At 44.4% G+C, this 12704-nt stretch overlaps 2 protein-coding genes across 2 annotated transcripts; both read left to right on the top strand.

The window, feature by feature from the left end:
• On the top strand, positions 1 to 4142 carry LOC103449331 (argininosuccinate lyase, chloroplastic). The gene is made up of 7 exons (XM_008388634.4): positions 1 to 161; positions 832 to 1207; positions 1308 to 1688; positions 1928 to 2076; positions 2678 to 2969; positions 3246 to 3410; positions 3570 to 4142. Exons 2-7 carry the CDS (start codon positions 881 to 883, stop codon positions 3825 to 3827), a joined length of 1572 nt encoding a protein of 523 aa, XP_008386856.3. The 5' UTR covers positions 1 to 161; positions 832 to 880; the 3' UTR covers positions 3828 to 4142.
• A 6860-nt stretch (positions 4143 to 11002) lies between these two features.
• Positions 11003 to 11612, top strand: LOC139190093 (uncharacterized). The gene is made up of 2 exons (XM_070809831.1): positions 11003 to 11404; positions 11490 to 11612. Exons 1-2 carry the CDS (start codon positions 11003 to 11005, stop codon positions 11610 to 11612), a joined length of 525 nt encoding a protein of 174 aa, XP_070665932.1.
• Positions 11613 to 12704: the final 1092 nt, after the last annotated feature.

Genomic DNA, 12704 nt, shown 5'->3' with positions numbered 1-12704 from the left:
TAATATAAAAATATGTATCGGTTGACAAAAAAAAAAAATTTGGTATGTTCTATTGCTTCCCTCGGCTGCACCAATCTCAGTACAACTGGCGGCTCCTCCAGTCTACACTGCCAGCATCCCAGCTACACCTCCACCCGCCTTCTGTCCTTCCTCCGGCGAATGTAAGTCTTCACTTCTTCTTTTCCTTTTTCTTGTAAATTAATTTATGAATTGTTTCTGAATTCTGATAGAGTGATTTTAGACTTAGGAATCAATGTTGATGGGTTTTAGTTGATAGATATTTTAGGGATTTACGATTTCAGTTAATGCCCAATTTCTGATTTCGCATAATTCCTAACCTTTGAGGGATTTAAAGGTTCAGATGATAGTAAAGATGAGAGCTTTGGATGATTTCACATAAATGTCTAATTTCAAATTTCCGACTTGGGTTTGTAATTGAGCTCGGCAGCTTTGCGGATTCAGTCCACTCCAATTTTTAAACCCTAAATCCGTCCCTGCTCAATGGCGGATGCCATTTGGTATTCTTTCACATATATTATTATTGTTCATCATCTTCTGCTAGCATGTATACTTCACAGCCAATTTTTTTTTTTTTTGGAAAGGATTCCATATCCAGTGTTTGGGATCACCATGACCGTCTTCTCTTACCCTTTGCAATGTTGTATACATTAGGTTAGGTTCTGGTTTTTCGTTTTCCTTTTCTAAAAATTTGTTAGAGATTGTACCTCTGACTGTTAGCATTTTTTTGTTTATGTTTTATGTTTCGTTATTTTGGTTATAATGGACGGCTGTACTAGTTGCTCTCCTTATTTTTTTCGAATTTGTTACCAGCCATAGATTCATTCTTGGTCCACCGGCTTAAAAACTTGTGCGCTAGTACATGAACATGGAGTCCTTAGCTGTATTCAACAACTCATTCTCACTCAGCTCTCCCTCACATGACCACTTCATCCCAAAAAACCTTCGACCCTTTCGTATGGCGTCTTTGCAATCTCACAGACAAATGCCCAAGCTGGAGGTCCGATGTGCCGCCCTGGCCCAATCCACTGACCCCAAGTCCAAGGAGGCCAAGCTCTGGGGTGGTCGCTTTGAGGAGAGTGTGACTGACGCTGTCGAGCGATTTACTGAGTCCATCTCGTTCGACAAAGCCCTCTACAAGCATGATATCATGGGCAGCAAGGCTCACGCTTCCATGCTAGCCAAACAGGTACTTTCTCTTTTCTCATTTTTTTTTTGTTTCTTTCAGTTTTGTTTTTTCTGGGATCTGTTTGGTTAGAGGGGAAGCTTTATTCTTTATTATGTTCTAGGGATTGATTACTGTTAATGACCGGGATAGCATCCACGAGGGGCTGAGCGAGATAGAAAGGCGAATTGAGAGTGGTGAGTTTGAATGGAGGACCGACAGAGAAGATGTGCACATGAACATTGAGGCAGCGCTGACTGATTTGATCGGCGAACCGGCTAAGAAGCTCCACACGGCTCGGAGCCGAAACGATCAGGTTTTGACAGATTTCCGATTGTGGATCCGAGACGCGATTGATGCAATTGGTGTGAAGATTAAGTATCTTCAAGTTTCGCTCGTCAAATTGGCAATGAAGAACGAGGGTGTGATTGTTCCTGGTTACACGCATCTGCAAAGGGCTCAACCTGTTCTGCTTCAGCATTTGCTCTTGGCATTTGTTGAGCAGGTTTGCTCTTAACTTATTAACATATATTTATATGGTTTCTGGCCCTTGTATTGTGGTAGTTGCTTTGTAATCATGCATTGTTTGTAGTGTTTTTAGAGGCTTGATAGTTGGTTTATGTATGATTTTGTCGATTTGTTGTTATTGCCATATAAAAATTGAAGCTTATGGAGTTTTCTTGGCCTCAGTATATGCATGGCCTTTGGAAGAGACTAATTTTGGCACTTTTTCTTGTTATGTAGCTTGAACGTGATGCTGGCCGTTTACTGGATTGCAGAGTGAGGTTGAATTTCTGCCCTTTAGGCGCTTGTGCATTGGCCGGCACAGGACTTCCAATTGATCGGTTTATGACCTCTGATGCTTTAGAATTCACTGCTCCTATGAGGAACAGGTATGTCCCTTGGTTTGACTCCTTGGCTGGGATCGAAGTTGACTGGTGCTAGTGAGCGGCAGCATGGAGCTGTGTTGCCTTTTTGTTTCATTGGTACTCTGCAAAAGATGTTGTAAACTGGTCAATAGTTAACAAATTAGTCAATTACTTTATGGCATTCTCATACCATCTCTTTTTCCGGTTTTCCCTTCCAATGCACATGAGACTGAAACATACATGATTATAGTTGTATGGTTCAATTTCGCTTTTCATTCTAATAAAAAAATTGCATGGAACTCTGTGAAAGAAGCAGCTGATACATTATCTTTTCTTTTAACTTAGGATTGATTATTATTTCCCTGTTTCTTACATTAACAATAACAAAGATTAATAATGTTTATCCACTTGTTGGCAAATGCAATTGTTCAACTTATCATACATTCATCACGCTTTGCCGTGAAGTCATACAAGTACATTAGGTATGCCCAATGATGTCAGTTAAATGAGTGTCAATGTTTCTTGGTGCCATCTGTTGCGTCTAAATCTTGTGGTTGGTTGTGTATTTCATGCTTCTTTATATGTGTTTTCATCAAATAATGATTTATTTCTTTTCTTAATGTAGTATTGATGCAGTGTCAGACCGAGATTTTGTCATGGAGTTTCTTTCTGCTAACGCCATCACAGCAATTCATCTCTCCCGGCTTGGTGAAGAATGGGTACTGTGGGCTTCAGAGGAGTTTGGATTTATCACGCCAAGTGACAAGGTTTCAACAGGAAGTAGTATCATGCCTCAGAAGAAAAATCCAGATCCAATGGAACTTGTTCGTGGAAAGTCCGCTAGAGTAGTAGGAGACCTGGTTACCCTTCTCACATTGTGCAAGGGACTTCCCCTTGCTTACAATCGTGATTTACAGGTATAATCTTTTCTTTTCTTTTTTGAATTTACATGCAATCAGCACGGACGGGCAGGGGTTCAGTTGGGTCTGTCCACTCTTTACGTTCTCGAGCCTGAAGCTAAGTTCTTAGACGGATTTGCATGCGTGTTACTTTACTTATGCACAAACACAATGCTACATAAAAGGATCTATTCCGCTTGCATTTACCGTATATAAAATTCATTGCTCTTTTAACTAATCCTGCAATATTTTGAATATGATTACAAAGGGTTCTTTCTTTTCCCCTTGAGACAGGAAGATAAGGAGCCTGTCTTCGACAGCGTGAAGACAATATTGGGGATGCTTGAAGTGTCTGCAGAGTTTGCACAGAACATTACCTTTAACAGGGAGAGAATACAAAAGAGTTTACCTGCTGGTCACCTTGATGCCACAACGCTTGCCGATTATCTCGTGAAAAAGGCAAGTTCTCTTGACTAACTTTCATTTTTGCCAATTATAGACGGAGCTTAGAACTTCTGAACTTGAAATCACAATTCTATTTACGCGTTTTACGATCACATGTAGTTCATAACATTTGTAAATAATTGCTACTGAAGTTGCTTCTCTTGTTTTATAAAGGGAATACCTTTCAGAACCTCTCATGACATAGTTGGAAGGGCAGTTGCCGTGTGCGTCTCAAAAAGTTGCGAACTGCAGGCATTGAGTGTCGATGAGCTCAAAAGTATCGATCCAGTGTTTGAAAAAGATGTATACGAATTTCTCGGAGTAGAGAATGCAGTGAAGAAATTCTCCTCGTATGGTTCCACAGGGTCAGCATGCGTCGCCAGTCAGCTCGATCATTGGGTTACAAAACTTGAAATCAACAAAGGGGTCTGACAAACTCTTGGTGCTGGAGATACATAACATGGATTGCTGAAACCGATTAGGAACCCGTCGCCGGAAACTTTGAATCTGTGCTTCACCGAGGACCGACGACTAGTCTTGAATAGGTGGAGTTAGCGAGTCTGAAAGATGCGAACTTCTTTAGGGAAGTACATACAATTTTGTAGTATTTTAATTTTTAGATCTGAAAGCTCGATTGTTGTTCTGTGAAGTTCTATTTGGATCAATTCTGGATCAATTCACACAATTTTCCTTAATTTGGTTGATAATTTCAACAGTTATTGATATGGGACGATCCCAAACTAACAAGACTCTTTGCATTGTAAGGGTCAGGGGAGGAACGTTTATCGTTCAACGGTTATTGATAATTCCATACAAATTGACCCGGGAGTTGAACGTAAGCCATGTAACTGTAGACATCGAAATTTTGGTAAATAAATGTTGACCGATAAATCAAAGTTTCAACGCTCATGTATTACATAAATTTTACACGTAGCGTGTGTCTAAACAAAAAATCGAAATAAGTTGGAAAAGTCATCAAACAGGACACGTGTCAACACCTGGCAGAAACGACTTATTTCATCTGGAATATTATATTCAAAATTAGGCCTTGGAAATTTCTATAAATAGAAGGCTAATTCATTCATTTGAAAGGAGGAATTCATATTACACCTTGAAGCTCTGAAGCTCTGAAACTCCGAAGCTCTCAAGCAATTCCCGAAAGATCAAGAAAGCCCTTTTCGTTCTTCATCAAATCCTCCTTCAAGATTAAGCCCCGACGGCTCTTGAAGAAAGTGTTCCTCGTTCTTCGTTCTTCGTTCATCATTCTTCCAAGATCAAGCCCCGACGACCCCTTGGATCAACAATCATCCACCTTCAAGATCAAGCCCCGACGGCCCCGTGAAGAACTTCCACCAAATTCAAGATCAAGCCCCGACGGCCCTTGAAGAAAGTGTTCTTTGTTCTTCGTTCATCGTTCTTCTAAGATCAAGCCCCGACGGCCCCTTGGATCAACAACATCAACAAATCCACACGTCCAACCGTTCTTCAAGATCAAAGCCCAAAAGCCCCTGGAGATCCGTTCATCACTGTTCTTCAAAGATCAAGCCCAAAAGCCCATTTGAAGATCCGCTCAAATCCACCTTCAAGATCAAGTCCACGGCCCTTGAAGAACGTTCATCCTTAGATCAAGCCCAACGGCCATTTGGATCAATCGCACATCCACAAATCAACACCTTACGGAGATTGAATCAGAGGATCAAATTTAAGAGAGATTGTAACCCAAAATCATCAAATACAAATATTATTTTGTGCACGTTGTTCTTGTCTCTTTCGTTTCAGGAAATTTCCATGTTCACAAATTTGGCACGCCCAGTGGGACCATCTCTACCTCTCATCTCTTTCTCCGTTCAAGAAATTCGAGCACACTTCCAAAATCAATGGCATCAAGGAAGGCTCAAGCTGTTCCCACAACCAACACGAAAAACAAGAGCATCCTTGCCGCAAGCGGCGCCATTTCAGGCATCGTAACTCGAAGCAAGGCAAGAGCTCTTGTTGCCTCCTCTTCCACCCCTACATCAACCCTGCCAAAGGAACAAGAGTACCCGAGGTACGAACCTGTGATCACCCTGGCCTCGCTAAGGGCACCAAGGGAGGAAAGCCCGAAGAAGTACTCCGAGTCTTTGTTTTCCGATGCTAACTCAAGCGACAGCACATCCATGCAAGTTATGGCTACCGGAGCAACTTCAATCGATGAGCAGCTGGCTCAGATGAATGAAGCAATTGCAAGGTTAACCCGAACTGTGGAAGAAAAAGACTTACAAATTGCAGCACTCGTCAACCGACTGGAGGCGCAGGATGGCGAGAAACCCAACCCGAAGATTGATCATCTGAAGAAGGAAGACGACGAAGAAGATGAGCCCCCGGTGAAGAAAATCGATGTGAAGCCGGAGCCAAACCAAGCAGCGGCACTCATGGGATCTCTTTCTATCCAGCAGCTGCAAGAGATGATCACCAACACCATCAAGGCACAGTATGAAGGAAGCTCTCATGCCTCCACGTTGTACTCGAAGCCTTACTCCAGGAAGATCGACGCTTTAAGGATGCAGAAGGGCTATCAACCGCCGAAGTTTATGCAATTTGACGAAAAGGGAAACCCAAAGCAACATGTCGCGCATTTCGTCGAAACCTGCAACAATGCAGGGACGGAAGGAGATTACCTCGCCAAGCAGTTTGTGCGCTCGTTAAAAGGAAACGCCTTTGAGTGGTACACAGACCTGGAGCCCGAGTCCATCAACAGCTGGGAACAGTTGGAAAGGGAATTCCTCAACCGCTTCTACAGTACCCGCCGCACTGTGAGCATGCTGGAGCTGACGAACATGAAACAATGGAGGGAAAAACCGGTCATGGACTACATCAACCGATGGCGTAATATAAGCCTCGACTGTAAGGACATGCTCTCCGAGATTTCTTCAATCGAGATGTGCATCCAGGGCATGCAATGGGGTTTACAATACATCCTTCAAGGTATCAAGCCACGGACTTTTGAAGAATTAGCCACCCGTGCCCACGACATGGAACTGAGCATCGCCCACCATGGAAAGAATGAGCCAATCACCGATTTCAAAAGGGATAAGGTGTTTACTTCAAGAGCAGACAATCATGGGAAAAAGCCCGCCAAGGAAGCTTTTACCACCAAAACCATCCCTATCAAGACCTCGTCCGCACCCGTCAAAATCTCCTTCAATAACAAAGCAAAGGAGATAAAAAGAAATGAGCCTTCCCACACCCAAGATAGGTACAAAAACACTTTGAGGGAACTGGAGCAGAAGGTATACCCTTTTCCGGACTCCGACATGGATGCAATGCTGGACGACTTGCTGGAGAAGAAGGTGATTGAGTTGCCTGAATGCAAACGCCCTGAAGAGATAAATCGTACCAACGATCCCAAGTACTGCAAGTACCATCGTATCGTGGGTCATCATGTAGGCAAATGTTTCATCCTAAAAGAACTCATCATGAAGTTGGCACAGCAAGGGCGGATTGAGCTCGACCTAGAAGACACAGCCGCAACGCATACCACTACGATCGTGTTCGGGTCCTTTGATCCCATGCCTCTTCAAGAAATACCCGACCATTCCAATCAATGCACAAGCTACACGGCACCTTCTGCACAACCATCATTGGGGGCAAACGACCAGGATTCACCTATCGATGATGAAGAAGGGTGGACATTGGTGACCTATAAGAAGACGAGGAAGCCAAGACCACAAGCTATAAAGCCAAAGGGGGAGCAAGCGAGAAAGCATCGTCGCCGCAACAACAGGAAGCCTAAAAGAAGTATAAGAGCTGCTAAGTCAACATATGCTGGGGAACCTATGGAGCAAGAGCCACGTATTCCTGTCTCCTTGCACGAATACTTCCTGGAGGACTTCTTCCAACAGTGCACTATCACTGCATGTCACATGGTCGAAGTAGAAATGAAAGAACCCTCAAAAGGCAAAGCTGTCACCATTGAGGGGGAAAAGGCTCCTACAATTGAAGAAGGTCTGCCAACACACTTTAGCATCGAGGGAGCGCTCTGGTTGCCAAAAAAGATGCGAAAAGCACTGGCAGCGGTCTTGGCAAGTTCCGACGACCATGAAGTGCAAGAAAGCAAGAACGAAAGCTTGAAGCTTCAACCACATGAATGTGCCACATGCTGTGCCGCCGAGGACGCAATCCACTTCACCGACGAAGACTTGCTGCTAGGATCCAAGCCTCACAACCGACATCTCTTCATCTCTGGTTACGTAAGGGAGCACAAAGTCAGCCGCATGCTTGTGGATGGCGGATTAGCCATAAATATCATGCCAAAGTCAACAATGACCACAATCGGCATCAAGGTGAATGAACTATCCCTAAGCCGTCTACTAATCCAAGGTTTTAACCAAGGAGGACAAAGAGCGATGGGCATGATCCGAGTAGAGATGACCATTGGTGAACTCAAGTCAAGCACAATATTTCACGTGATTGATGCAAGAACTTCCTACAGTTTGCTCTTAGGAAGGCCTTGGATCCATGCGAATGGAGTAATACCGTCCACCCTTCACCAATGCTTAAAATTTTACTGAGAATGAGTAAAGGTGATCTATGGCGACACCAAGCCATTCACCGAAGCCGAATCACATTTCGCAGACGCCAAGTTCTACATGGATGAAGACATGGTGCCCGAAACTCTTCCAAAAGAGATCAAATCCATGGGCAAAGCAACACCTAAAAAACAGGAGTGGCAAGCCGTGCCCAAGAAGCAAGAAGAAGAAGCTATGCCATCTTCAAGCAAAAACGACGATGAGCTTGCTAAATCTGCAACAACCAGAGGGAATAGGACGCATTCAAATGGACCAAACATACCCGTTTTCCGATACATCCCAATGTCGAGAAGAAAGAATGGTCAATCCCCGTTTGAAACTGCAGCAAGCAAAGTCGATACACAGCGGCACATGGATAATGTAAAGTTGCTCAAAACAAATGCAGTTTTGCCTCTGACACAGCTAAGCGACATTAAGGTTGCAATGTCATCACAAGGCTTCATAAAAGGCCTGCCAAAGGGGGTAGAACCAAGCTTTCTCCCAACCAAGATGACCGAAGAAGGTTTTGATCCAAACGCCTACAAACTCATGTTGAAAGCTGGGTACAACTTCACCTCCTCTGCAAATTTGGGAAAGAAGGATTTGAACACCATCAAAGACAACGAACGTGATCTTACTAAAACTCAGAAGAAGTTGGAGAAGCATGGTTACGGGGTCAACAACAACAAAGCTGGACTTGGCTTCACACCAAATGCACCGGTGAAGATCTCCAGCAAGGCAAAAAATGCTAGCGCTCAACACATCAACGTGAGCATTATACAAGATAAAGAGGAGCCTCGAACTGCCCCTCAGATGTCAGTATTCGATAGAATGAATCGTTCAAGGACCAGAGTTTCGGCACCTAAACTCATTGGCGGTCAAAACAGAACTTCCGTCTTCAAAAGGCTTAACACGTCAGTATCTCGAAGCTCTGTTTTCAAAAGGTTATCGAAACCTAAGAAGCAAAGCGATACGACTAGCTTTCCTCCACGATAGTCAGTTATGGAAAGACTTGGAAAAGCCAAAGAACCTTCCAAAAGGAGAAAGACAACACCAGAAGTAGAAAAGATCGATCGTCCGGCAGAAAAGGATGACGTTCGAAGTTCCATTCCTTCAAGAATGAAGCGCCAAGCAATTTTAGAGGTTAACATAGTTGGATCACTGAAAGTGAAAAGGCGCACCATCATCCACACTGGACAATCTTCATGCCAACAAGCTCGAGAGGTCAACACCGAAGAAGAGGCCCAAGACGTCTTCCACATCACAATCCAAGAAGGTGAAGAAGATGAAATCCTCGAGGAATATGTCATTGCAGCACCGTCACAACTCGAAGATGGGGGGCAAGCCGCAGTTGACGATCTCAAAGAACTCAACTTAGGCACAAGTGAGGAACCAAAGCTTATCTTCGTAAGTGCATTACTAAGTGCAGACGAGATAGAGAAGTATTACCAGCTGCTATTAGAGTACAATGACGTCTTTGCTTGGACCTACAAGGAAATGCCCGGCCTCGACCCTATTATTGTTGTGCATCATCTTGCAGTCAAGCCTGGAACGCGACCAATAAAGCAAACTCAAAGACGCTATCGATCCGAGCTCATCCCACAAATCGAGGCTGAGATTGACAAGTTGATCGAAGCAGGCTTCATTCGAGATGTGCAATACCCTAAGTGGATCTCTAACATCGTCATAGTTCTTAAGAAATCTGGACAAATACGTGTTTGCGTAGACTTCCGAGACCTCAATGATGCTTGCCCAAATGATGACTTCCCATTGCCAATCATTGAAATCATGGTGGACGCGACCACTGGCCATGAGGCACTATCATTCATGGATGGCTCTTCTGGATACAATCAAATTTGTATGGCTCTTGAAGATGAGGAACTAACAGCCTTCCGCACTCCAAAAGGTATCTACTGCTACAAGGTGATGCCCTTTGGCCTGAAGAATACTGGAGCTACATATCAATGCGCAATGCAGAAGATCTTCAATGACATGCTACACAAGAATGTAGAATGCTATGTAGACGATGTGGTGGTCAAGACAAAGAAAAGACCAGATCACTTGAAGGATTTGCGAGTAGTGTTCGAAAGGTTGCGAAAATACAACCTCAAGATGAACCAGTTAAAATGTGCATTTGGCGTCACATCTGGAAAGTTCATCGGCTTCATTGTCAAGCATCGTGGCATTGAAGTGGACCAATCAAAGATCAAGGCCATTCAAAGCATGCCCGAGCCAAGAAACCTGCACGAGTTGAAAAGTCTACAAGGACGGCTAGCCATCATCAGACGCTTCATCTCCAACCTTGCAGGGCGTTGTCAACCGTTCAGTCGACTCATGAAGAAAGATGTTCCATTCGTATGGGACAAAGCATGCAATAATGCTTTTGAAAGCATAAAGAAGTATTTATCAAGTCCACCTGTCTTGGGGGCACCTCTACCATGGAAACCGCTCATATTCTACATCGCTGCTCATGAAAGTTCAGTTGGAGCACTCTTAGCACAGGAAAACGAATCCCAGAAAGAATGAGCGCTCTACTACCTCAGTCGAACGCTCACCGGCGCTAAGTTGAACTATTCCCCAATAGAAAAAATGTGCCTTGCCTTGATGTTTGCCATCCAAAAGCTCAGACATTACATGCATGCTTACACCATCCACTTGATTGCTAAAGCTGACCCGGTCAAATATGTCATGTCCAAGCCAATTTTGACAGGACGACTAGCTAAATGGGCATTGCTTCTCAATCAATACGAGATCATCTACGTCCCAACTAAAGCCATCAAGGGACAAGCGCTAGCAGACTTCCTTGCCGACCATCCAATCGCAGCCGATTGGAAAATCTCAGACGACTTGCCTGACGAAGAGGTGTTCTACATCGACATATTTCCGACATGGACGATGTTCTTCGACGGATCTGCACGAGCAGACGGAGCGGGGGCAGGAGTAGTATTCATGTCGCCACAAAGGCAAATATTACCTTATTCATTCCAACTAAGCGAATTATGCTCCAACAACGTCGCTGAGTACCAAGCACTGATCATCGGGCTCCAAATGGCAATCAACATGGAAATCATAGCCCTTGAGATATATGGCGACTCCAAGCTCAAAATCAATCAACTCTTGACTGAATATGAGGTTAGGAAAGAGGATCTCGTCCCATACTTCCGGCTGGCAACGCAATTGCTACAAAGATTTGAGGCCGTAACACTAGAACACGTGCCAAGAAAAGAGAATCAAATGGCAGACGCTCTCGCCAACCTAGCCTCGAGCATAACGTTAGGAGAAGATGAAGCCACAAACGTGCCAGTCTGCCAAAGATGGGTAATCCCGCCTGTCACTGAAATGGTACTAAGTGATACAAATGTTATTTCCATACTTCCGGTCAACGTTGAAGAATGGAGACCGCCGCTGATCAACTACTTGGAGCATGAAATACTCCCAGATGATCCAAAACACCGTTCTGAAGTACGTCGACGAGCGCATCGCTTCCTCTATTACAAATGGACACTCTACCGGCGATCTTTTGAATGAGTACTTCTGAGATGCTTAGGCGAGGAAGAAGCCAATCAAGCCATGGAAGAAGCACACTCAGGAATATGTGGAGCGCATCAGTCCGGACCGAAGCTTCATTTCCAGCTCAAAAGAATGGGTTACTACTAGCCAAGCATGGTAAAGGACTGCCTAGAACACGCCAAAAGGTGCCAAGCCTGCCAATTTCACGCCAACTTCATACATCAACCGCTTGAACCATTACACCCTACAGCTACTTCATGGCCATTCGATGCATGGGGATTAGACGTAGTAGGACCAATTGCGCCAAAGTCATCTGCAGGAGAAGCTTACATCCTGGCTGCAACAGATTACTTCTCCAAGTGGGCTGAAGCCATACCCCTGAAGGAAGTCAAGAAGGAAACTGTCGTCCGTTTCATCAAGGAACATATCATCCACCGATATGGCGTGCCTCGCTACATTGTCACTGACAACGGAAAACAGTTCTCCAACCGACTCGTGGACGAGCTCTGCGAGAAATACAAGTTCAAGCAGCACAAATCCTCCATGTATCATGCTCCGGCCAACGATCTTGCAGAAGCATTTAACAAGACATTGTGCAACCTCCTGAAGAAGGTAATCGGCAGAACAAAGAAAGACTGGCATGAAAGAATAGGCGAAGCACTTTGGGCATACAGGACGACATATAGAACGCCTACCCAAGCTACACCTTATTCTCTCGTATATGGCGTGGAAGTTGTTCTACCACTCGAAAGTCAAATCCCCTCGCTAAGGATGGCTCTACAAGAAGGCTTGACTGACGAAGAGAATGCAAAGTTGCGCATTCAAGAGCTGGAAGCCCTGGATGAGAAAAGACTCGAAGCCCAGCAACATTTTTTTTCGAATGCCTCTTGTACTTCACGACATCCCAATACCAAAACCGGATCCACGAAGAAATCTTCACGCCTGACTTACCGAGGGCCTCTTGGAAAAGCTTATGGTACGCCCAGAACAAATAGCGGCAGCTCGCAGGCAATCCTCGACTGTTGCGACAAGAAAACTCCTCCACACTAGGAACAACCTCGTCATAAAATTTTCCCTGGATGGGCAGACCCCCTAGCTTGTGGAGATCCTTAAGTGAAATCGACATCTCCCCTCGAGCCGTGTGAAGCGTGTTGGTCGCTGAACACCAATGGTCAAAGAATGCACGAATGACGGAAGGATGACGATCATAACTAAACAAAGATGCGTATACAGCATGATAAATGCCTGTGTT

This window comes from Malus domestica, chromosome 12, assembly GCF_042453785.1.
Source record: "Malus domestica chromosome 12, GDT2T_hap1".
Classification (NCBI taxonomy): Eukaryota; Viridiplantae; Streptophyta; class Magnoliopsida; order Rosales; family Rosaceae; genus Malus; species Malus domestica.
The sequence above is the reverse complement of the archived record's forward strand: the minus strand, read 5'-3'. Positions and strand labels throughout refer to the sequence as shown.